Source organism: Lepidochelys kempii, chromosome 1 (genome assembly GCF_965140265.1).
Source record: "Lepidochelys kempii isolate rLepKem1 chromosome 1, rLepKem1.hap2, whole genome shotgun sequence".
Taxonomy (NCBI): Eukaryota; Metazoa; Chordata; order Testudines; family Cheloniidae; genus Lepidochelys; species Lepidochelys kempii.
In genome coordinates, this window is record NC_133256.1 from 225,554,786 (window position 1) to 225,581,731 (window position 26,946).

Here is a 26,946-nt window from a genome sequence, read left to right on the forward strand (position 1 = left end):
TTCAGACTCTCTGTCTGTTCAGTTCTTGATCTCTTTGAAGACACTGCCTATAAGGGTGCCAACTGTGCCAGAGATTTGTTGTAATGTGGACAACCCCTAGGAACTGGGTTGAGACTACCTCTTCATTTAATGTAGAGTGCAAAATAACCATCCAATTGTAATACTCCCAGTCACTGCCTCTAGGTCATTCTTAAGCACGTGATCCAGCTACCAACCTGGGTCATAGGTGCGCATGATCTCATGAACAATCAAGTTGTCACACACCTTAATTTCTCATGGAAAGGAGTAAATAAATATAGGAAGACAAACATGCATACCATATACTTGCTTCAAAATTAGAGACCTATCCAGTAATAGCCTGGTAGACAGAGGTAATGAGCATCCGAAGCCTCCCACTGACTTCAGTGGGAAGTCAGAGGTGCTCAGCACCTTTGAAAATCAGGCCATACACATATATACATTTTCAATTCAGCCCATAGTTACAAGTCTGTAGTTTTAAAATATTTCTTAGTATGACTAGGAATCACCTGATAGTGCTTAGCCAATAAAACCACTGAATTAACTAAACATTATAATACCTCCATGTTATTTATATCATTAGTTAAATATAAAACAGTTGAATAGCAAATGCTGCATTAATGATGTTTTTGTAGGTTCCTCTACAAGAGGTCTCATCTACTGAAGTACACACTTCTGTCAGCAGTCGAAAAATAGACTGGACAAAATAAGAATCCAGTGGAAATTTTCACAACTTCTGAAGATGTGAACAAAGATACAAATTATGTCCAGCAGTTCAGAATAAAAAAAATGATGTATTCAATAATATAGACAAATAAAAGCTTCTGTAGAAAATGGGAGAATAAGGGCTAAATACTATCCCTTTGGGAGAGAGAAAGTGCTATGATTTGGGCAGACCTCGGAGCATTTTAAGGACTATCAAAATTTCTACGATATTCTCCCCTTTAATTTGTGGATCTAGCTTTCGGAAACACTTGCTGATCTGTACTTTTCATTACAGCCCTGTTTTCACATGTTCATAATTCTTCAAAACATTTACCTCCAGGGCTGAAATTTGTCATGCTTAATCTCTCTCTGATGGTGAATTTTTTAAACACTTTGCGTAAAACTCCTTCAGCCATTACTGAGTTGTGAACAAAGAATGGGGGGTGGGGGGAGAGAGGCATCTGTCACTGTAAAAAAAATCCCTGATTTTTTTTTAAAACCAGAACTATGTCAAAAATGGCTGACGGGTAAAAGGTGCCTTCGATGTACTCTGCTTGTTTAGTCAAAAAAAAATTACTTTGATTTTACAAAAAACATTTGAAGGTTGCACAGTGAGCAAGTTCAGAGTAATTTTGTTGGGTTAGGAGCATTTTAAAAGTGGATATAATGCACATGCAGATCAGATTTTAAACTTCTTAAAAATTGGTTAAGATATGGCTAAGACTTCTGATTGGTTTTAAGCTGCTTCCTCCACTTAAAGGGAGGTAAAAAACTGCCTCTCCACAAAAAATGAATGAATGAATAAATAAATAAATCACATGCTCAAGAAACAAGTGGCTGGGAGGAAAAAAAAGGGAGTAGGAGGGCTCAGCAGAGGGTAGTAGGCACTTATGCTGCTGTCATCAGGGGTGAGGGTGGAGGGCGTCACTGCACCCCCACTCCATACATGCGCTCACGCCCAGTCCCAGTCCAGGAGGTTTAGTCTTTTATAACAAGATTTAAAACAAAACAAACAGAACAGTCTTAAATCAATATGTGGCCCTACATTTAAGGGCCACCCCTCCAGGGTCTCTGGCTCTTCAGCTCCTGGCAACTTCCGAGCATCTGCCAGCTCGGCTCCCACCTTGGAGCAGCAGCCACAGGCTTGCTTCCCTGAGTCCCTGCCCACCCCTTGTTCCACGGACTCAACAAAGGAGTTAGGTCCACTTCATGTGGCCTGTGCTGCCCAGGGCTCAGCCTGCCTCAGGCCTTCCTCCTCCCTAGCTGTCTACTAGCAGCCTTTTATAGGCTCAGGAGCAACCCAGCCCTCTTAAATTAGCTGGACTGGGCTCACCGGCTTTTGGTACAGGAGAGCTGGGTTCAGTTGATCCACAGGGACAAGCTACCCTGTGACAACTGCCTAATGAATGTTTAAACTATACTTTAATTTATGTACACATGCTTTGCTACCACAGACATGGAAGACAAAACAAATCTGTAGATCCGCCCTTATTTGCGGAAGCCATCAACAGCACCATAAACACCTCAGTGTAACAAAATACTGACAACCCATGAGGTGTTGTTACTGCCTGCAGTAAGACCTGCATCCCCCTGGCCCCTGATTCCACCTCCCTCAGCTCCTGGATCTCACTTCTTCCCACAGCGAAGGAGAAAAAAAAGGGGGGCAGGCAGCTCAGAGGGCAGCAGAGGCCATGTTGTTGAGGGCATGAGAAAAAGTGGTGACCGGACCCAGAGCAAGTCCATGCTGTGAAGCAAGCCAGAGCTGGTGGCTAGGGTCATCTCCCACTGGTGAAAACCCTCTTTAGAGAACACTTGTAGTAGTTACAGGAGAGGGTTCATTTTGAAGAAAGAATGAAACTAGATTGTAAACAGGGTAGTGGCAACTAGTCAATCCAAGGTGTCCAAGATAAGCATTTTCATCCTGGGTACAGAATGATGAAGACACTTACTTGTCCTCAAAATCCTGGAGATGCTTCAGTTTAAGAGTAAATCAAACTCATGTTAGCTATAATAAACAACAACAACAGTTAACAGCTGTTCTGAAGTCTCACCTTAGTGAATTTGGCTTCACAAGTGGAAATATCATGTGAATCACATTCTTCATGTTCATTGGCAATGTTAATGCCAATGGAACAGTAGTGTTCCTCCAGCTTATTACTGCAGCACTGCTCCTGGACTATGCTGGCAATTCAAATGAAGTGACAGCAGAAGGAAAAAAAAAAAAAAAGCATGCTTAGAACAAAAGTAATGATGCACCAATTAGTATTTGTACCGAGTTTCAGTGGGAAAAGGTTTACTTGGAACAAACATCTTAGTTTTAAAAAAAGCCGCTAAAAAGAATCTTTAGGTACAATCAGAACGAATGTCTATGAGATACTAAGTGTGTCCATCAGTGGACTATCACGTAATGGTGGCCTGCAAAGCTTTTCAAGTTTGTTCACTTTTTCAACTCTGAGACACATGGTCCATAAATGCTTTATTTACATTTATCACAACCCTGTTTATATAATTTTGTAAATCAAAATAGTTCCTTCAACTCCTTCCCATGGATAAAACTGAGTAAGGACAAACTTCTCCCTCTCCCGACATCACTGATATTTGCATGCCAAGCACATCCAAACAGCTTCCTCCCCTTTACACATTGCTACATCATCTTGAAGAATGCTGTTACCTTGTTTAGGTTAAAGCAGTCACATTGCTGCAACCCAGTATAGAGTGGGGAAGAGGGGAAATTTCACAGACTAGGAACAGATCAGTTTACATCAATTAATAAATATATTCATGAGTTGATTGTGATGTTACTATCTGACAGAAGACAAAGTTACATAAGATGCTGAAGACAAAAGAGCATCCAAAGGGCAAATTTAGACTGTAAAACTTTTCTTTATTTATATGTAATACGGGAAGTTAAAAAAGTATTCTCTTACATAGGTGCCGACACGGAAAAAAAATTAGTGGGTGCTTAGCACCCACTGGCAGCCAGCTCCCCCCACCCCCCCAATAACCTCCCATCCACCAGCAGCCTTGCTGATCAACTCCTCCCCCTCCCTCCCAGTACCTCCCGCCCACCGCATGCAGGAGGCGCTAGGGGTGGGGGGGTGAGGGAGGAGCGGGGACAGGGCACGCTCGGGGGAGGGGGCAGAACTAGGTGGGAAGAGGGGGTGGCAGCGAAGCTGGGGTAGGAAGAGGCAGGGCGGGGCCTGGAGCAGAGCAGGGGATTGAGCACCCTTGGGCTGGAGGAAGCCGGCACCTGTGTCTTCTTACATATAAGGGGATGAAAGAAAAAGGTCAGAAAAAGCACTGCAGGTCACCTTTAAAGATATTTATTTAGAAATATATATTTTGCATCCATCAACAAGTCACCTGAGTCCCTTACATCTATTAAAAATCTTAGACGATAAAAGATTTACCCTCATTGTTAACTGTAAAAAGCACTCTATTTTTTTTTTAAATTAACTGATTACAGTACTAGAGTAGGTCAGTAAAATGTTTGCAGGCATAATTTAGAAGCACCCACAATTCTGAAAAGGAATTCAGAAACAACATCCTGTGTCTACACTATTTGCTATTTGCTACACAACACCTGTGTCTACACTATTTGCAATTGTGATGATGGGGCTAGGCCATCCAACATATTTTCGGAAGGAAGAGATTAACTCCTTAGGCAAGTAGCATATATGTGATCCTCTCCATTTAGTACAGCTCTGGGCAGACTGATGATACTCAAAGCTGCTGGACTAAATTCATAACGAATCAATTTTGTTTATTTATTTAGCTATATAAAGGTCTCATCTTACAATGTTCACTTAGGCAAAACACCCACAAGATTTCAAAGTATTATTAGTATACAAATTGGCCAATGTAAATGAATCAGTATTAGTTATTCTCCTGTTTAAAATGTTTCTCTCATCCATTCATTAAGATTAACAGGTTTCAGAGTAGCAGCCGTGTTCGTCTGTGTTCGCAAAAAGAAAAGGAGTACTTGTGGCACCTTAGAGACTAACAAATTTATTTGAGCATAAGCTTTCGTACAGCTCACGAAAGCTTATGCTCAAATAAATTTGTTAGTCTCTAAGGTGCCACAAGTACTCCTTTTCTTTTTAAGATGTAACAGTCAGCCACTCAGTGACCAGCAACAATACCATACCACTTAGGTGACTTTAAACTGATGGGCTCACTCCTCAGTCCAGGAAAGCGTAAGTGCCATACTTAAGTCTGTTTCAGGCCCTTGCCTCAGGGCCCAATTTATTGGCTGCAGTCCCCAGGTGCTTTTCCTCTTGCTTCTCCCAGCCCCCAGAAAGAGGGCAAGGTCTTTTTTTAAATCCTCTGCTGAGCCACGTGATAGGCCCTTAACTCTTTTCTGGCCATTTCCTCCTGCAACAGCGACCAGCCACAAAACAGGCCTGACTCAAAGCCCACTGAAGTCAATGGAGTCTTTTCATTGATTTCAATGGGCTTTTTGATCAGGCCCAGTAGCAACAGTGAACAGTGAAATCCAATCATTCAGAGTCTGAAAATTGTTTGTCCAAACTATTTGGTGAGTATTTATAAATGACAGTTGCAGAGAAGGATAATCAGGATCAGTTCAAAAACAAATCATTATAAAAGAGGGGCTAAATTCATAATTGGAGGTAGGCAGAGACTGGTAGTTCCTTTTTATGGAGCATGTGACTTTGTTTCAACATGAGACAGACTCACAAATTTCAAAATTCTCTGGGAAAGGAGACTATCATTTTCTGCCAAAAACTCTACTGGGAGGCCCAGCTCTGGGGCAGTATACTTGGCAGCCTGTCCCGCAGCCAGTGACCCTGAAAGCTCAGGGAGCCTGGGTGCTGGGAAGCCAAGTATTTGCAAGTTAGGAGCCAGGACCCCCAGAGCTTCCAAACTCCTGGCTGTCTATCAACCTGCCAGGTGGGTGAGTTTCTGGTGGAATTTTGTCTAAATTGAATAATCTTCACAAAGTATTTCACAATGAACTGGCAAATTCTGACAAAAAATGTTTTTTGTCTATTTTTTCCCCCACCAGTTTTATTCATACTAAGCAGTTCAACTAACTTTAAATGTAACTAGGAATTAAAATTCAATAGAATGGAAATAGTTGAATAAAAATACTATTTGTTATTTATGAGGCAAATTCTCATCCCAAAGCCCAACCAAAGCAGCTGGGCTCAGTGCTGTAGAGAAGGCTGTACAGGTGGCTGTAAAATAGCTATACATCTCCTCTACAAAGGCAACATCAGAATGAGCCCTTATGCAATGGTGGATGAAGACCATTGGAAAGTCTTCACGGTGCTGATCCTCTGACTTCAACTTAGTCTGCCTATGCCTCATCCTCTCCCACTTTCTGTGCACTACCACTCAGAGAGAGAGAGAGAGAGAGAGATCACCTATGGGAGGTCTTCACACTATATAGGAAAGTCAATAGATCTTTAGACTTTTGGGGCTGAGACTGTCTCTTCTTATGTCTATACAATACCCAGCCCCTATGAGCAAAACCTGCAAATACTCCATATTCAGCACTCTTATTGATTCAATAGCATATGGATGGCTTACAAGATCAGGCCTGAAAAATTAAGATAAACAGTTTTCCGTTATTCTTTAGATGAATTGAGCACACTACTTCAACCAACCACCAAAATAGTCACCTCTTCAACTTCATCAGAAATGTTCTGTTTTTCAGTAATCACATTGTACGAGAACATTGTGAAGTTCAATTTATAGTTTTGTTGTACATGCTGAAATTTCACTAGGATCCCAAACCTTAAATGTGGAAATCCTACGAGTACATAGCTACAGAATTGACTTTCACTGAGGATATATCAGAGTCACATAAATGTTCTGATCTCTGATTTATGGTGGATTTTATCACATTTCATCGATGTATCACCAATGAAACAAACTTATGTTTTAGACTTTTTTTAAAAACTGTATTTTTGAGACAGATATTTCAGAAAACATGAAATAAACTTTTTAATAACTCATTAATCAGAATATAATCAATTAAAGGGCAACAGTTGTTTAACTCTGAAATCCCTCTTTATCCTTATGCACACAGACAAATTTGCTGAAAATGTAAAGTAATTTGGGGAGTAGATTTAGATAAATTTCAACAATATTTAGAACAGCACATAACACCCAACTCATGAAAGCCTAAACAGCTGAAAAACCTTAAATTAGTTAAGTAAGTACTGGACGTTAGATTAATAGATCTGTGAGGAACCAGAGTCATGTGGTTTTACTTTATGTTAAAATTTAACCTGCTTACTGATTTTCACAGAACAACTTTATAGTGAAAAACTTGCAGGTTCGTTTACTAAACAGCTATACCCCCAGAATCCTTTCATCTTCTTTATTATCCTCCCCAGAGGGTGCACTCTTAAACCAGCATGGATTTTCTAATTACCTCTGGTGAGCTCTTATTTCCTTTCATTTCTTTCCATAAAAGCATTAACATTTAACACTGGTCATAATACAATTTCTTCATTTGGTGCCAGTCTAGTTTAACCCAGGGAAAAAAAACCCTCATTACCTTGCTCCCCTCTCCCTTGACTTATTAGTGTGCCTTGAAACCACTTTTGTGTTATTCATGTGAAGAATTGGAGGTTTTATCTTTGAGTCAATCATTAAGACTAGAATTAAAATGATTCCGCTCAAAGAAGTGCTTTGCAGAGACAAGCTATGTTCTCAAATTAAACAGACTTTTGAAACCAAAACATTTCTCTGGCTTTAGTCCTTCTGTCATCCCTCTTATCAGTTCAAAGACTATTGTGTAACATGCATGATTGTAGAAAGATTGGTATATATGTTGAATAAAAATTATTACAGGTCTTGCTCTGTACATTCATAATGTAAAATGTCTCAGCAACAAGAGTGTAATGATGAGGTGGAATGACCTCATTCTGGCACAAAGGGGGTTAACTCACCATGTTGGGCTCAGTTAACCCTGCCCCTTCCCCCTTGCAGGAAGTGTGGTGGCCAGGCAGGAAGCATAAGAGTAGAGCCCTGCAGCTCAGTTGCAGCCAGACCAAGGAAGGATCCAGATGTCCTTCCCAGGGAGCCAAACTGCCAAGAGAGCCCATGACTGGCTGTGATGCCCAGTGATGACTCCCCTAACCCAGCCTGGAGAGAAGGCCAGCCACTGCCTCAGACGATGGAGAGACTCAATGAGGAAGTGGAGAGTGAGCCAACAACAATGATAGGAAGTAGCCCAGGGAACCGAGACATTGACTCAGCTGTGTTGCTAAGAGGCAAGGCAGCGACCCCACAGTTCCCCGCCAACCTTGTTGTGGGATCACCCTTCGCTTCTAGGGCCCTGAGCTGGGACCTGGTGGCGCAGGGTGGGCTTGGGCCCCCACTACCCTGCACTCACAGCTGGATGAGCCACAGACTGCTTGCATGTTCAGCCCTAACCGAGAAGGCCTGACCCATTAACTGCTTATTTTCTTAGCCCTCAGGGAAGAGGCCTGAGCCACAGATGGCTTTCAGCTTTTAGCCTAAAGCCAGAAGGCCTGATCCACTGGCTGTTCATCTCCTCTGCACCCCACCTCACCCTTAATCAAGGAGACCTGAGCTACCATTTGCTTAGTGACTCGGCTGCAAGCCAGGACACCTGATAGGCCAACCCACTGTGAACACCGATTCCATGCTGCCACCAAAAAGGGTGCCCCAGAGAGATACATGCTTCTTGATCACCTGTCCAAAAAAATATATATTAGAGATGGACCCAAACCTAAACCCTAGATCCAAACAGCATCAAACTTCATCAATTTTGATCCAGACCTGAACTTAGTGGCTTGGGATCATCTGCTTATTAAGAAAGATGTTTTATGAACATTAAAAGGAAAACTATGATCATACCATTTATTAGAGAGAGAAAATCTTGATGGCATGGTGGGATATAAATGTTTTATCAGCCTGAGTTTGGGATGGGTACATTACTCACAAGATAGGAAGCCATGAGTGAATTACACCGGTCACCCCAAATGAGTACTGAAAATCTTTACAGCATGGCACACGATCATGCATTCTGAATATACCACATGTTAATGAAAAACTAGCCAAGGAATTTTTTTTTTAGAGTTTTAAACATTTCTTTGAGACTTGCTTTTTTAAAATCCTTTAGACTCCAACGCCACAAGCCTGAGGGGCCCTGAGTTTCATGAGCAGGCACAGAAGAAAAGTTAAAACATGGAACATCTTCAAAAATGACCCAAAATGTTCTAAACATAAAAAAGTGTCACGACTTTAAAGTATGACATGTCAGACCCTTCCAGTACTAGAATGATATAAAATTATAAAGTTTTATATAAAATAGTTAGGCATGTGCTGTGACCACTACCCATCATGCTGACTTCTTTGTGTTTCATTGTTCCCTTGTGTTCTTCAGTCTGTATCTACCTGTTGTCTCTTGTCTTATATTGTAAGCTTTTTGGGGCAGGGACTGTCTTTTTGTTCAGCACCTAGCACAAGGGTCCTAGAAAAAGCCTGCTCACCCAAACTCTAGGCCTATTATCTGTTTGTACTGTCAGCACAGGTAGAATTTTTGTCCAAAACTTTTTTCCCTGCCTCCACCAAATAAATGCAGATTTGGGTTGACCAAAATCAAGTTGCAAATTCATGTCAAATTCATCAAATTGTTTCAATAAAAAAAAAACAAAAACAAAACCCTTTATAAAAATTCCAAAAATATTGAAAACATTAGATCATTTTGATATTGCCTAACACACATTTTTTGTTCTGATAATTCATTTAAATTTTATTTTAAAATATTAGAAATGTGTTAGAAAGCCCAAAAACTAAACAAAATGTGTTGTTTCAGGTTGAACAAAATGTTTTGCTCTAAGCTAAACAATTTTTTTTGTTTTGTTTTTGGAATGACCTGAGAACCAAAAAAAAAAAAAAGTTATTTGCATAGCTCTAGTCACAGGGGACATACGCAAAAATCTTGTTGCTTTGGGAATTATTATGACACAGTGAAATGTAGTAGTTTGTGGGGAGAAATGGTGGCCATTCTAGTGGCATCACTGTATGCAGGAGACTTGGAACATCCTGACTACAACTGGGCAGCAGAGGCCAAATAGGTTACCTGCGTCCATGAGGATTCCAAATCTACCCTGAGATAGAATTCTTCTACAAGTAGAGAGATCAGAAAGACCAGCTCTGAGGTAAGGTGGCCTACTTGCAGCCCAGGCTAGTTACTGTGGAGCAAGACTGAGTACCTTTTCAATCTAACCTGGGCTCCAGCTCATGACATGTGCTCAGACCCATGGAAAAGGAGTTAGTATGGATGGCAAGTCCTCTGGCAACCAGAGGCATCTTTTGGAGTCAGATCCCAAAGGGTGTTGCACAGACTAGAAATGAATCCAGAGAGCATTCCCTGGGGCTGGCTCTAGGAAGCAAGATACATAATAGGCTGGCAAAATTTGCCTGGAATATCTCCCTCCATCTCCTATTAGTAAGTGTTGGCCTGCAGCAAAAGGGTTAAGATGATTCAGCTGCCACACCAGATTCAGATAAAGGGAGATGGGAGCAGAAAAAGAGGACCATCTAGGGTATGGGCTGAGCAGTCCTAAAGCAGGAACTCCAGGGGTAATCCATCTAGGAGGAGGACCGAGCTTGAGTCTTTGTTATACTGTTATTAGTTTCTTTGTTAATCAAGCCACAGCCCAGGAAGGGACACTAAAAACAATATACTGAATAAAATAGATTGGGAAAGGCACCTGCACACATCCAGACTTTTCAATACTAAAAAGAGTCCTTGTAGCATAGTTCTACTTTGTGACTGTAAAAGTGGCAGATTGAGTCCATTGTTATGTTGTCTCTAGGACTTCCTGATCAAATCTGCTCACCTTACAAGGCGTTTTATTCTTGTCTAACTGCCTGCCCTGCAAACTCAACCTGTAATTTGGAAGTCAAGCGGAGTTCCTTCGGCATGAAAAGAGCTCAGTTGTCTTTAAGTCACATAATTTATGGCCAGTTTTTCAAAAGTGTTCAGCACCCAGCAGCTCCAACTGTGACATGTATTTAGGTGCCTAAATAGGAGCTGAGCTCTTTTGAAAATCCGGTGCCATTTTGTGGGTCCTGAACCATTCTGAAAATTTCTTTCTAAATTCTATCCCCATTTAGTCTTAAGCTAAACCACTGGACCTGATTTTGCTCTCATTCACACCTGTGTATATCAGGAGTCACAGCACTGAAGTCAGTAGACTTACACTGGTATAAATGAGAGATGAATTAGGCTCCCTGACTTCACATTTTAGCCCCAATTACATCTGTGTAACCCAACTGTTTAGACTAGGGTTGCACAGATGTAATGAAGAGCAGATTTTGGCCCTTGACATTTTGCTGATGAAGTGACATCAGAAAACAATCCAGCTGAGTGTCTTGCTACTGTATTAGTGATGGAATGGTAACTGGAATAAAAAGTAATATAATTTATTATTGCCAATAAAATATACGGGTAAGGATGCCATTTTTACACAGTGACTTTTCAGTAGGACTGCACTTCAAATGTTACTGTGTTATTTATTGAGACTGCAATATACGGTGTCTGTTTATCATAATACAGTATTTTAGATGCTAGACTCTTTCTGTATATACACAAGTCAGATATAGTTAAGTACACTTTTAAGCTTTCCTATGAAGTTAAGGGTCTCCCTCTAAAATTACAATATTCAAAAGATAAATTACTATTCATGAGACTCTCAGCTCACATCAATCAAATGATCCTTAAATCAGAAACACTCTTGCTTCCAAGTTGTTCAATAAACTTGGTTTCCTGTTTTTCCTGTCTATGTTTTGTCTATAATTCTTTTCACTCTTCAAGTATTTCCTAAATTGGGATTTAAGTCCTATCTGTCAATTCTTGCGCGTAAGAGACTGCTTTCTATGCCAATATAAACGAAAAAAGTCAGAAACAACAAACAGACATGACTGCAAAAGACATTCTTTCCCTAACAAAGGTCAATCCAACACTTCTACAATTACATAAGTTTAAAGCACTAAGCAATTCATATGAAATGAGAGAAGAAGGCAGGGTGATGTGCTTTAAATGGAGAAATATAAAATCTTTTTAGAAGCTGCCTTTCAAACTACCAACCCTATTATTCTCAAATCCACAATTTAAGTGTTACGCATTGGTTTAATGGCAAAACTAACATAAAATATTGGTGCCAGAGAAAATATAAACACCTCTAATATCTACAAGGTTCAGTATAAACACCACATTCATTAAATGTTGATAGTATTTTTAAAGTTCATTGCTTCATTTCTTTGGATCACATAATAGGAAATAGTGCACTCTTAATATCAATAGAATTAGCAGATCTATTCATCCTTACACTCAAAGGCTATTTTTATACCTACAAAACCATAGCCAAAACAAGTCAGACTTTCTTATACTCATGAATTGTAGCTTTTCTTATACTACTATTAGTACCCTCTTACTTATGCATATAACCAAATATAGAACTAAATAGGAAATACAGAAGTCTCCTTGAGCTGACTACACTGGAGAAATTGGGTAAAAGATACTAATTATATATATTGGCTACTGTCCCTGCCTGACTGGTATCCAAGAATTTCTATTGTCATTGGGCCAGATCCTCAGCTGGCATAAATCAGTATAGCTACACTGAAGCCAATGAAGCAACACAATTTACATCAGCTGAGGCTCTGGCCCATATATGTTTCATTATTTAAAAGATATTAACAAAAATCTTACTCAAAATATTGCCATGAAACTAAAAGCTTGCTGCTCAGATGAAGATGGACTGCTACATACTAGGAGCTTTAAGTTTTCTTCTTCTCTATGTATCGTGCCTTCATACTTTAAATGAGACTAGCTGTGGGCTGCATAGAACTCCGTGGGCCATAAACGGCCAGTGTCTACCCTTACCCGCTGTAGGGCTTTGCTTCACAAATAGCTCCTACCTGAAGAGGACAATGCTACTTAACATGAATAATGGCAACAGCAACTGGTTCAAAGAGTTTAAAGAGGTTTGTATATGACACATCAAGAACAGACAGTGCAGGTGCTGAATTCCCATCTCTTACTTTCTCTCTGGTCAGGACATTATGCAGGCCGTCTACTTACATTTGCTATTCTTTTTGTAAAAGTGAACACATTCATAGGTAGCATCCTCCAGCTAATTGTACTAGGACTGGAATGGCCATATGTGCTGTGAGAAAGTGAACACTGAGTTTAAATGGTATCAGCAAACCAGAGTGCAGGAATTTGTATACTGTAGTTACAGAAGACTACCATAATGTGATTAACTGCACATATCCATGTTCTCTGATTAGCTGAGTGCATTCCATTTTAGCAAAGTGTTAAATATACTTCTTGTATACCAATACAGCCACAAACATTTTCTCCATATTACAAGATACAATTCCAGAACAAGCTATACATCAAGAATTCTGCAAACTTCCTAGTCTCCTGTTGACATACAGATTTCAATCTACCTAAACATTTGCCCTCCTCTCTCCATCACCAGTGTCTGTGCACCTCACAGACTCTAATAGATGTATCTCCAGGCACAGAGAGACTAAGTAACTAGCAAAAATCAGGTTCAGTTCCTGGCTGCACCAAAGTTTTCCTGAGTCCTAATCCAATGTTTTATCAACAAAATCTCTTTCGTGGTTTGCCTTTTCTCTCATTATGACACCTGCTAGAACTGGTTGATTTTTTTTTTTTAAACCAGAAAATTTTTTCCACAGGAAAATGAAGTTTCAGTTCCCTATTGTTTGGCTGACAGGAAAATTCGAAACAATTTTTTCAAATTTCAATTTTAAAAATGTCATTTCCTCCTCGGTTTTTTGAAGCAAAAAGAATTTAAATTTTCCATTTAAAGTTTCTGGATTATCAGAGGTTTGTTTCTCTTTTTCCTCCCTTTAAAAACAAAAAACAAAACCACTCTGTTCCCTCCTCCTCTCCCCACTTTTTTTTTTAAACCCACTGGAAAAAGTGTGGGGGGGGATTAAAAATGTGAGAGAGTCTGTGTGGGAACCTTATTTCCACTTTTTTTAAATATTTTCCAATTGGAAAAAGTTGGAAGACAATAAGGAAATGTTTAAAAGTAGGTTTTTGAAATATTATTTCAAAATAATATTATTGAAATATTATTATTGGATTGAAAATTCCCCTTGGAAACCAAAACTTTATGGTCAAAAACTTTCAAAAGCAATTTTTCATTTTCCAACTAGCTCTAATGCCAGTCACTATAATTTTTCACAATCAACATTAAGTAATAACATACCTGCATTCTTTGGATTCAGAAATAAATGGCAGAGAACTGCAGTGTCTTTTTTGACTTGCCCATTCATTACCACTGTTGCAGCATTTTTCCACTGAATTTTCTATAGAAATGAACAAAAAAAAAATCAGAATATTTCATAGGACCTTAACAAACAGTGTCAAGTCTGCTAGTAATTACTACAGTTGACAGCCAATTACTTATTCCCTGTGCACCCTGGGTAAGGTTGAAATGGCACACATATGCAGTAGATAGGGATGCCCAAATGAGGAGTTGTATTTTAATTATTATATTTAACATGTTTATTATGGTAGCTCCAGCCAAGAGCGGGGCCTCATTGTGCCAGGTGCGGGACAGACAGTTGTAGATGGTTTCTGTCACAAAGAGCTGACCATCTAAATAGACAAGAAAGGCAGAGGGTGGGGAAGGAGGAGAACACGCAACCTGAGTGGACAATGTGATGGTAGCAAATGTCACGTTAGTTCCATGATTATTTGGGGCTGTGGGGAGTGAAGGGGACAGGATAGGTGGGGCTAAGAGGGGCAACTGTGAAATGAAGCTGAGGTGAAGAGAATGTGAGGAAGGGTAAGGATTGGAGCCAATTAACAAAGGGCAGAAAAAGTCCAATCAAAATTGAAAAAAGTTCTCTGAATGCTCAGAGATCCATTGCTTCCGCTTTGGTTGTTTTTGCCCCCTACCACCTGAAGTCTCTTGCTGGCTCCCCTCTGCAGCCCACATGGATATATCCCCATAGGATATATTAGCAGCTTGTCCTGAGCCCAACTGCTGCACCTAATTATCCTTAAACAGAGCAGACTGTAGATACCCTTATCCTTTAATATGAAGATGTAGGACAGCGACTGCAGCTCCCAGCATGCCGTGGGCCATTTCCCACCAAAAGCAAGATGGAGCACTGAATACTGGATGGAACAGTCATCTCCCTGAATTGCACACTTTAATGTTGAAGGTGAAGGCAGCCATGAGCCACACTGTATAACACAGAGGAAGCATCTGACATCCCTCCTTCAGCAATAAAAGGACAATATTAATTATAAATGAATTTACGTAACTTCCTTATTTCCTGAACATCTAAAACATTGATTCTTTAAGAGTGTCTACAATCAATCATATATGCATAACTATCTTCAGAGAAAGCTAAAGGCAAATGTATATAACATTTTGGCCACTCAATAAATAAATAAATATATATACAGTTGATATAAATAGCAGAAGTCAGAGGGAAACTGGTAAAAATAAAAACAAATTAAGCTAATGGAGATGGTTATTTAATTTTAATAGTATTTGTGCAGAATTACCTGATTTAGCAAACCTAAATACTGTTAATAAGTCGACAAGGATCACAGGTCTGTTTCATGTGCAAAAATTCACAACACAGCAGGTATGTTAAAACTTGGACTAAAGCAAGAGTCATATTTTCTTATTATTCAAATCCAGTCACAGAACAGTTCACTGCACACGCACCAGGCAGAAATGTACACTCTGGAGGAAGAGGCTTGTGATTAGAGCGACTTCTAGTGTAAAGTTCCTGTTAATTTATCTTTGTTTTATACAGGTTCTGGTTGTTGATTTTTTTAAATTATATAATAAAGATGATATTTTTATTCCTGGGTCATGCAGTGATTTACAAAGGAAGGTAAATACCACCCACATTTTATAGATGGAGGAACTGTGGTGCAGAAGGATGAAGTGATTGCTCAGAGTCACACATCGCATCAGTGGCAGAAGAGGAAATAGAACTCACATCACCTGATTCCCAGCCCAGCATTCTGGCTACAGGACCATATTGACTCCCCATATAATTGTTTCCTGGCAGCGACCATTTCCTTCTCCTCCTGTAATGCACCCAAGAACATCTGGTGCTATACACAACTCAAAAACAAAGGGTCAAATTCCGGCCCCCTTGAAGTCAATGATAAAATTACCATTGATTTCAGTAGGTCCAGGATTTCCTGCAACTATCTGAAAGACAGATATGGCTTACAGTACTACAAAGAAAATCAAAGTCTGGTAAAGATCTGCCTGTGATGGGAGACATGGAAATGATATCTGGAGTCTGGTCTCCTGCCTGGGTGTGAGTGACCCATCTATATGAAGTCTGGTGCTCTTCTCCTGCAAGTGTACTGTTAGCAAACACTGAGTGTTTTGGGCTTAATGAAATTTGTTATGAATGACCACATTTTACTGCTGCTGTTTGCAATTAATTTTACCCAGATTGAAAAATGATTCACGTGAAGTGCAGAGCTGGCCCAAGGTTTTTGCAGGAATCTGTACAAAGTAACATCAGGGTCCTCAGCCAAGTTCCTCCTGAAAAGGACAACCCTTGCTTCTACCTCTGGCAATACACCCCTACTCCAACCAAGTAACCAGAGAATTTAAAACAGGCCCAGCAATGCCATATAAAATGCAGACATATGTCCACACAGGGGAGATCTGGATTGTGGAGGGAAAACTGCAGTTCACGCTACAGTTCATACCATCCAAAGAACCTGCCACAGCCCTCTTGAGAGGAAAGGGAAGTTAAAAAACAAGCAATACAAAAACACGTACCTTGAGGCCATTCTTCTAAAACATAATGAAATAATAAAATGTGGAGAAACATTTTTGGTGTTTTTGCTTTGCTGTTTGCCTTTACAATTGACATTTATAGACAAGTCTACTTTTTTCAAGATTCCAGAATCTGTTTGCATCTGAATTACTCTCCTGAAGTGAAATCCTGGCCTCACTGAAGTCAATGAGATTTCTGTCCAGGGGCCAGGATTTCAATCCTGTACTTTGGAACCAAGAGGTTCTAATGACTACTTAGAACAGGAGTGCTCAAACTGAAGGTCGGGACCCCTCAGGGGGTCGCAAGCCATCAGCCTCCACCCTAAAGCCCGCTTTGCCTCCAGCATGTATAATATAGAGTTAAATATATTTTAAAAAGTGTTTTTAATTTATAAGGGGGGGGGGGTCGCACTCAGAGGCTTCCTATGTGAAAGGAGTCACCAGTACAAAAGGGGGGAGGGAGATGGGGAAGAAAAGGGGGGAAAAAAATGGATTAGAACATGTGTTGGTTTTTCCAAACATACTGAGACTGAATTTCTTCTTCCCTCTCTCCTCCATGGATGTTATGGTGTTTTAGACAAAAAGATTTACCCAAGCAGTGAAAGAAATGGCTTCAAAGGATGTCAACATCCTAAGTCACTTTCCACCTCTTAATTAAAAACAAAAGATTGATTTCTCCTTTCTAAACTTGAGAGGTATTCTGATTAACAAGCTTTGCAAGATGCTATTATGCAATCATCTGTTAACAGTTCTGCTCGTGTGGATTAAGGCCATGATCCAAATTGACTTCAACGGACTTTGGATCAGGCACAAAGAGACGTTTTTAGTTAGAGGAAGTAAGTATGTTTTGTGTTACATAGAGATTAAGTAACATTGTAAAAATTGTTTAGGCAAGAATCTTGTTGAAGTGAGAGATAAGGAATGAGTGATCTAAGGTTTTGTTATTCTATGGCTGCCATGTTAAAAAAATTGGATGGAAACATTCTGTGGATCGGTTAAAGTTCATGGGATACCACATCAGGATTCAAGTAACTAGTAAGCATGTGGGCTAGGAAGTGCCACTGAGATTTATAAAACAGGAGCATAACATGGATTATATTTTATTTATGTTCCAATGATCTATGGATGATTCTTTCTGTGGAGAAAAATATTACTTTGGCTGCCTCTTAACTGCAACTTTTACCTCCCTCTCTATTTCAAGTTATGTCTGCCCCACAGTAAATTTGATGTCCAATTCTCATAACTATTCTGCCAAGGCACGGGATGTGAAAATACCCCATGAACCTGAATTTGGAATCTTGTTTGTGATAAGAGTCTGAACTTTGGAAAGTCCATGATGTTTGTATTTTATACTGCTGTATTACTTGTAATAGTTCTACAGCATGTCACTGTAGTGTTGAATGACTCCAAGTAAGCTTCATAAAAAGATATATATTTTAAAAATATATAATTTTAAATATATTTTTTAACATGGCAGCCATAGAGAGTGTGTATCTGTGTGTATATATATTAGTTATTTGGGTGCTGATATAAAAACACCCTTGCTGCTTCAGGTCCTCGTCTCTATTACTAAGTTCAAGTAAGCAGCAGCAATAAACTTGGCATTTCCTTCACACTGCTAGCACTGGGATTTAGTATTCAGTATTCTGTAAAGAGGCAATAGGGAGATTTTGGTTAAATAAGAGGATATAATAAGGGCAATTTCCACATATACTTAAGGTACTTTGTATGTGACACTAATATGTGGCTCTAGCTGAATTTTTCAAATTATTAATATTTTCCCCCTTATCTGAGGCTGTACTATTCAATTCAGTTATATTATAATCACATTGTTACTCTGCCATTATCTTGCTCTGATCTATCTCCCCACTTTTATTTTGCTGAATGATACCAGATAACATGAAATTTAAAGTTTCATTGTCTGTGACATTTTTGAATGTTTTAAGACATTTAGCTCAGAACTCAATAGCATCTCCCAAAGTTATATAGACAAATTATCAGGTTCTCAGAGAATAGTCTGTATCAATGACTCAGGCCAGTGGATCAAAATGAGCTTTTTCTCTCAGTAGACATGGATAATTTGAAGAATAAATGTGTTAACTTCCCCCCCTCCCCGATTGAAGAAATGTAGAATTTGGTTCTCCTTTAACTCAATAAAAGAAATCAGCACATTAATTTGTCTTTTTTAGAGTGTAGCAATGCACTCCTGATTATGACAATGAATTAAAAATTATAGAGTACCTTAAACGCTATACAAACGCTAATCTAATATTACCTCAATAAGGCTTAGATATGATGCCCAGCTTCCAGTGAAACTAGCCCAAAGGAGAGGAGCAAAGACCAGACCAGATACACCCAGAGGCGTTCTTGTCCATTAGGTCATCTCCTTGACTAGGAAACAGTAAATTGATTATGAAGTAAGGAAAAGACCTGTACAAAAGCCAAAACAACAGTTGGATACACTAGTTTTTACTTAGATTGTAAGGTCATTGGGGCAGGGACTATCTGTGTGTTCTGTATTTGTACACTGCCTAGCACAATAGGGATCCTAATCCATGATTAAGGGCACATCTACAGTGCAATAAAACACCCATGGCTGGCCCATGTCAGCTGAGTCAGACTTGTAGAGCCCAGGCCGTGGAGCTATTAAATTGCAGTGTAGACGATTGGGCTTGGGCTCCAGCCCAAGCCCTGAGGGTATGTCTACACAGCAAAGAAAAACACACAGTTGGCTTGAGCCCTGACTTGGGCTCATGGGGCTGTTTCACTGCTGTGTAAACTTCCAGGCTCGGGCTGGAGCCTGGGCTCTCGGACTCTCCCACCCTGCAGGGTCCTAAAGCCCAGGCTCCAGCCCGAACCTGGAAGTCTACATCACAATGAAACAGTCCCACAATCCGAGCCCGAGTTGGCGGCACAGGCTAGTTGTGGGTAGCTGTGTAGACATAACCTGAGATCCCGTGGGGGGGAAGAGTCCCCAAGCCTGAACATCGACACTGCAATTTTATAGCCTTGCAGCACAAGTCAGTGGACACAGACCAGCCATGGGTGTTTTACTGCAGCGTAGACATACCCCAAGGATATATCTACACTGCAAAAAAAAACCAAAACACTATCTGTGGCAGAGAGGCTCAGAGCCCAGGTCAGCTGGCTCAGATTCACGGGATCAGGCTACGCAGGTAAAAATAGCTATTTAGACAGTCTCACTCAGGCTGGAGCCTGAGCTCAGAGACCTGGCAATCAGGGTGGTCTCAGAGCCCAGGCTCCAGTCTGAATGGGAATGTCTACACTGCTATTTTTAGCCGTGTAGCACAAGCCCCATAAGTTCAAGTCAGTTGCTATTGCAGGGTGAGGGGGGAAAGGGTTCAGTGTAAATGTACCTATAGACTCCTTGGTAACACAAATAAATAAAAAATAATAGATTCTCCTATAGACCCTACATTTGCAAAGTAAGTACCAAGAACTTTGTAAGCGATGCTTGTTCAATGACTTGTTGTTGAGACCCAACAACAGCTCTTTGGAATCCATAGAAGAATTTCACTGGAAATAAAAATAATATATGGAGAACTTTTAAAGATTCTAAAGTAACCTCTGTGAAGCACAAAGAATAGATAGATCTCTCAAGTGAAAGCAAGGCAAGGGGGTTACATTTTATAAATGTCTGAATCTATGAAAGTCCTGCTAAGTTCTGAGCTACATCAATAGGGGACATAAACCCTTTTCTGGATGGGCAAATTTATTAGACACTAGAGTTGAATTCAAAATGCTTCCCATATTACTATGTTGCATTGACTAAAGACAACTCTTAACAACATAGCTGTCCTTGAAGTGTGTTGGTGTATTGTTCAAGTGGATTCATTGCCCTATGTTGCAGATGAGTATGCCACGGGTGCACATTTCCCCTTATATTTAGGGTCCTACCAAATTCACCGCCATGAATAATGCATCACAGACTGTGAAATCTGGTCTCCCCCTGTGAAATCTGGTCTTGTGTGTGCTTTTACCCTATACTATACAGATTTCAAGGGGGAGACCAGCATTTCTCAAATTGGGGGTCCTGACCCAAAGGATCTGCAGGGATGTCAAGATTATTTTGGGGTGCCACGATATTGCCATCCTTACTTCTGGACTACCTTCAGAGCTGGAATGGTCAGAGTGGCGGATGTTGGCCAGGCACCCACCTCTGAAGGCAGCACCCCACCAACAGCAGTGCAGAAATAAGGGTGGCAACACCATACCATGCCACCCTTACTTCTGCGCTGCTGCCTTCAGAGATGGGCAGCTGGAGAGTGGCAGCTGCTGACTGAGGGCCCAGCTCTGAAGGTAGCAGCGCAGAAGTAAGGGTGGCAATACCATACCATGCCATTCTTACTTCTGTGCTGCTGCTGGCTGTGGCTCTGCCTTCAGAGCTGGGCTCCCAGCCAGCAGCCGCCACTCCCTGGCTGCCCAGCTCCAAAGGCAATGTCGCTGCCAGCAGCAGCGCAGAAATAAAAGTAGCAGTACCGCAACCCACCCTCTCACCCCACCCCCACGCACACACCTTGCGACCTGCCCCCCAGAACTCCTTTTTGGGTCAGGACCCCTACAATTACAACACCGTGAAATTTCAGATTTAAATATGAGTACATTTCAAGATTTATTTTTAAAAACTTAGGACCTTGAAATTGACCAAAATGTACCGTGAATTTGGTAGGGCCCTACTTATATTCCTTCTTCCCTTCTCCCGTAAAGACACAGAACATGACATTTACAAATGCTGCCTTGACCACCTCCCCTCTTCTTCACTGAAATTGCTCTGACAAAAGTTTCTAAGCCATTTTTTTTCTAGCAAAAACTTACAACCTATAATCCTTTCCCATCCTTCTTGATCTCTTTGCTGCTTTCAGCACTGTTGGTCACTCCCATCCCTTCCTTCAGTTTTCATGGCACCAACCTCCACTGTTTTTCCTACTGCCTCTGATCACTCTTTCAGAGTTTGCTTTTGTGGATCCTTCTCTCCCCCCCTCCCGCCCTTTTTTTTGTCCTTTGGGTGGTTTCCAAAGGGTTCTGGCCCCCTCCTCTTTTCTCCATATATTTTATCCCTGAGCTACTTTATTCACTCACGTGATTGCAAATATATCCATGGTGATTATTTTACTTCACATCTTCTTCCACCCATCTATATTTCAGTCTGGGTGTCTGACATTTCCTCCTGGATGCCTCACTGACAGCTTACACTTAGCACAGCAAAAATAAAGGCACTTATTTTTCCTCCTAAACCTTCTCTGCTTGTCCCAATTTCCATTACTTTCAGCAACACAACCTTGAACCAGGATTCATCTTTCTTTTAGCATATCCAGACCATGTGCAGATCCCACAGTTCATTCCTCCATATCTTGAAGATATGAACTTTCCATTTTATCCCCACAGCTAAAACTCTTGCTCATGTCCTGACTATTTTTCATTTTGATTACAACTTCCTCCTCTGACCTCCTCTATACCTACTTTATTCCCCTTTGGTCCGTACATAGCATGGATTTTAAAACTGTGTTCCTCATCTAGGATCTGACCACGTCACCTTCCTCTTTGAATCCCTCTATTGAGATCACATATCCACTGTACCAAGTTTAAATTTCTTTTTGACTCTTCATACTGCCCACAGCCTAGTTCTCTATGTAAAGCAAAGACCCATATTTTATTTTAGAAACTATTAATACAGATGTTGTAGAACAGGTAGATTTTTAACAGGAGTATTTATGAAAAACACCTAATACGAAACTTGCAGTTACTGGCTAAAGCAATTAAATAATATCCACCAACCTGTTATCAAATTACGCCTAAAATCTAACAAAGTACAAATATATTGCAGTAACTCGATATGGATTTTCATCTTGAATTTCACAACCATGTTGGATTTCAATTATACAAATGAAAAACAAGAGTTTACCATGTTGCTATTCCCCTGATTACAATAAGATGTCAGGTTGGATTTAAAAAAAACTAATAAAAATTGGAAATTCATTTGAAAACTGTACTTTGGAGACTGCAATCATTTTAGAATTATAGTGTTTATAAAATAACTTTTAGGGATTTGTAAGAGCACCATTTCACCCCCATATTAAGATAAGAAAACACAGATTTAGGGCTATGTCTACACTATCCTGCTCTTCAGGCTATGGGGTCATGAATAGCAATGCACACCAAAGTGCCGCACTGTAACACCTCCATGTGGATGCTTTGAGCATGAAGTAAAAGGTTCCTAGTTTGCATTAACATTGTCCTCTTCGAACAGGACTCTGTTAATGTGCTCCAGGAACCTTTTAGTTCATGCCCACAGTAACCACATGGGGGAGTTACAGCACAACACTTTGGTGCACACTGTTATTCATGCCCCCATAGTCTGAACTGCAGGGCAGTATAGACATAGCCCTCCTCAGTCCTTTACAAGTTCTACTTCCCCCAAACAACTCTTATAAGATTTACTACTGAAAAAAGCACATGTAAAAATCGTAATCTTAAAATAAAGAACTCAATCCACAAAAAGTCAGTGGAATTTCTTTTATTACAAACTATAAGATCACACTGACTAGACATTTCCAGATGTTGAGTTATGCTACATTATCTGTGTGTAATACCAAGACATACCAAAGACCCAGCCTGATGAACTGCTCATTCATGGACATGACACAATCATGTAAGCGCATAATCCATTTTATTCAGTGAGCAGTGCTTTCAAACACAGTTAGTTGTAAGTTACAAATAATATATGATACTTTCTGTAAAAATCTTAGTCACGATTATAGAGTTTCTAAACTTTATACAGTCTCCAATTTTGCAAAGATTTATGCACATGCTTACACACGAAGAACAAGTCGTGCTGAAGTGGGTGCCTTCTTTTCTTTGCAGGATGGGAGCCTTAGTTATGAGAAGTTGCATTACATTTGATAGCGCACACACTAACACCAACAAAGAATAACAATTAAGAGAAATGACAGTAACAGTAACAGGTCCTTGCTCTTGATGTTGACTGCACATATCTACAGAAGATGCAGTTGTGTTAATAACATAATTATTAGAGTACATTAAAGCTATTTATGTAAAAAAACACCCTAATTGGTCCATTGGCCTGCGGAAACAGATAAAAAGGACCTTATTTAATGTTTATATTTATTACGTTTTAGAACAATCTCTTAGCTGAATTAAGATCAAGATTTCCAAAATAGGTGTTCAATGGAAGGACCTTCAGTCCCTGTTTAGGCACCTAAATCCCATGTTGATATTTTCAGAAGTGTTTAGCACCCAGGAGCTGTAAATGAAGTCAAAGCATTTTTTAAAATCAGATGATGGATTCAGATGCCTAAATATGCAGTTAGAAGCCAAATATGAGGGACCCATTTCTGATAATCTTGAGCATACACTGTGCTCACAGAAACACTTAGGAAAATATACCAGTAATCAGAAATATAAATTCAGTAGTTGAGGTAAAATGTGCAATGAAGTCATAATGTGAAATTAGTAAACATTTTATAACAGTTGTGCACAATATTTTTAATTATCCTCAATAGCCAGCAGAATACATCAAAAGCATGTTTTTAAAAAACTGTTCTGTTGTCAGAACAAACGGAAAAAGTAACTGCTATCTTTGGATTTTTACAGTAGATATTGCTTTCCTAACTCCCCCCCACACACACACTTCTTGGGGAGCGGGGAGGAGAGAAGAACCGGCTAATTACCTGTCTTTTTAAAAAGTAAAATCTGTATGAATCGCTGACTGTGACAAGTGCTGTGCTACAAGAGAATTTGCAAACCCAATATATTGTGATTGTAACTGATAATTTGCTTCACTGGTTTTTATCTATCATTATTTAATTATACGTTTTGTTGGCCAGGGACCACGTCTTTGCATGTGTTTGTACAGCACCTTTCATAATGAAACCCCGATTCTGAATGGGGCCTCTTGGTGTTGCTTGTAATATAAATACTCATATCATTTCTTTGGATTGTTGTGAAGAACTGGCTCTTATTACATATAAAGTAACCACTTTGCCACCTTCACACACCTTCGGAATTCTTCATTGAACTGAACCAAATTAGAGCCCTTCTTCTGTAAGGAATTGACTTGAAGTCATTCATCTTTTGTAATTCAGTTTTCAGTTAATTCAATCAGTCATCTTTCATGAGAATTAATTTTAAAATGCAACATTTTTGTATTAAATCAAACCACTCATTTACTGAATGTCAATGTATGTTTGTTCCCTTTTCAGAGGGTGCGAATCTCAGTGTAAGTAAAACCTATGATGTTTCAGGCTTTGAATATTCAAGAAGTTGCTGTGCCTGACCTTTATCGGAGAAAACTAGAGTTTAAAACAGATCAAGCAAGAAAGCCTTGATTCTAACCAAGACACAATTTCACAATTCATTGTAATGCTGATTTTCAATGTAGGTGGGCCCAGACATCAGTGACCACCCAACGTAAGTAAATATCAATACCAAGTCATTCATTTAGGGTAGTGGTTCTCAACCTGGGGTCATGAGCCCCCCCCGGGGGGGGGAGATATCGCAGGACAAGTTTAGGAGGGTCACAAGTCTAGGGCCAGCGTTAGAGGGTGGCAAACAGGGCAATTGCCTAAGGCCCCATGCCACAGCTAAGTTACGTGCTTCAGCCCCCAGGGTGGGCAGGCAGCCCTCAGCTCCTGAAAGGGGTACAGTAGTCGGGACAGGTTGAGAACCACTGATTTAGGGCACAGTATTGCAAGGCACTGAATGCCCTTGAAACTCACCTTCCCCCAGAATTGAAATTAGAGGGGATATTGGAATTTATGGGGGGGGGGGAGGGAGAGCGGTGGAAAACAACTAAATTCGCCACACTGGGTGGCAACATCAGATGTAACTGTAGGCCAAAGGTGGGGGGCGGTTGTAGGGAAATCCCTCAGTCTCCAGGAGCTGCGGGTGCTCAGCGCTTCTCAATTGCGTTTCCACGGGCAGGGCAGGAGGAACTCCACAGCGGTTTCACTGCCCCCTTGAAATGCCCCCAAAGAAATGTAGCCACGTTCCTTCTTAAAAAAGCAACACCCCTCGAGTCCGTCCCACTCTTTGGGGCGAAGGGCTCGGAACAGGAGCCAGGGTTACATGGCCTGAAACAGAACCGCGTCTCCTTTAAGCCTCCCGTCGCCCAGTTACCTTTCCCCTGGGGCCAAGGTTTCCCGCCTCCCAGGGCAACCCGCGTCCAGGCCGGGCACTGCAGGGACCAGCTTCCCCGTGCCCCCACTGGTGCGGACTCCCGGGCCCAGGCTACCCAGGGAGCAGGCTCCTCATGCCCCGGCTCGGGTGTCCGGCCGGCTCGGACCTACCTTGCCCCGCCAGCAAAGGGACCAAGCTGAGGGGTAGGAGCAGCTGCAGCAGCCGGGTCCCGCGCAGAGTCTCCATCAGCAGCTCCGGGAAGGGCAGCGAACGCGGAGCAAAGCGGGGCTCGGCTCTCCTGCAGCGCCCAGCCGGCTCCCCCCTTTTCGCTGCTTCTCCTCGTGTTAGCCCAGCAGCCGCCTGAGACCGGTTGGGAAGGACCCCCCCCCCCCTCACACACACACACACACACACACACACACTCTCTCTCAGCGGGCTTCCCGGCGAGGGAATTCACTGCCTGCCCTTCTAACGAGCCCGCCTGCAAGCGCTGAGCGGAACGGAGCCGCCGCCGCGGTCGCCTGGAGGCACAGCCCCTGCTGTTGCTGGGATCCCGCTTCTCTTCTGCCCCAGCTTCGCAAGCTCGGGAAACTTTGCAGACACGGAGTGGGACCCTAGTGGCCAATTGTTTGGTTGGAAGGCATGCAGCAAATTCTCTGGATGCCAAGTGCAGGCGAAACCCGCGAACAAAACGAAATGCAGACAAATCCAAGAAAACCACCTGGGCCGGCGGAGGGTTAACCCTCCCGAGGCTTTTTTTTTCTCTTGTTTCTACAGATTTTCCTCCAATCACAATGTTGTGAACAAGGAGGATTTAAAAAAGCAAAGCACCAGTGATGTTTTCCAAAGTGTCAGTGAAACTCATTTGAAACAAACAATCAAGGTGACCGTCTTATTTACAATAAAACTGGTTAGAGCTGTGGCATACCGCTGCTATCTGTAAAAGGTCTCCTTATCTTGTTTAAACAGGACTCAAAAACACTGTGATCTTTGGTCAAAGGAAGATCTAGGGTTGACTGAATGCATCAGGGTTGCTGCCAGGATTTTACGATATCCTGGGGGGGTTGGGGGGAGGTGTAAATGTTACCAGAGAGCTAATGGTACACGGAAACATGTAGGGAAGAGGTTGCCCTCCCAGGCACTTTGGCCCCACGTCCGCAAACACTTAAGCCTGACCAAACTTTCCTTACATAAATAGCTGAAAGTCAGTGGTCCTGAGATTGGGCCCTGGGAGTGGATCTAGATT

At 41.1% G+C, this 26,946-nt stretch overlaps 1 protein-coding gene across 2 annotated transcripts in view; it reads right to left on the reverse strand.

Annotated features, from left to right (window-relative positions):
- FBLN1 (fibulin 1) overlaps window positions 1-26,261 on the reverse strand; it is a 101,885-nt gene extending 75,624 nt beyond the window's left edge. For both annotated transcript variants that reach the window (XM_073329642.1, XM_073329648.1), the window contains exons 1-3: window positions 25,871-26,261; window positions 13,983-14,082; window positions 2,775-2,904 (exon numbers count right to left, since the gene is read on the reverse strand). In XM_073329642.1, coding sequence (XP_073185743.1) covers window positions 2,775-2,904; window positions 13,983-14,082; window positions 25,871-25,946 — 306 coding nt within the window. In that variant the 5' untranslated portion in view covers window positions 25,947-26,261. The remainder of the gene's footprint in view (window positions 1-2,774; window positions 2,905-13,982; window positions 14,083-25,870) is intronic.
- Window positions 26,262-26,946: the final 685 nt, after the last annotated feature.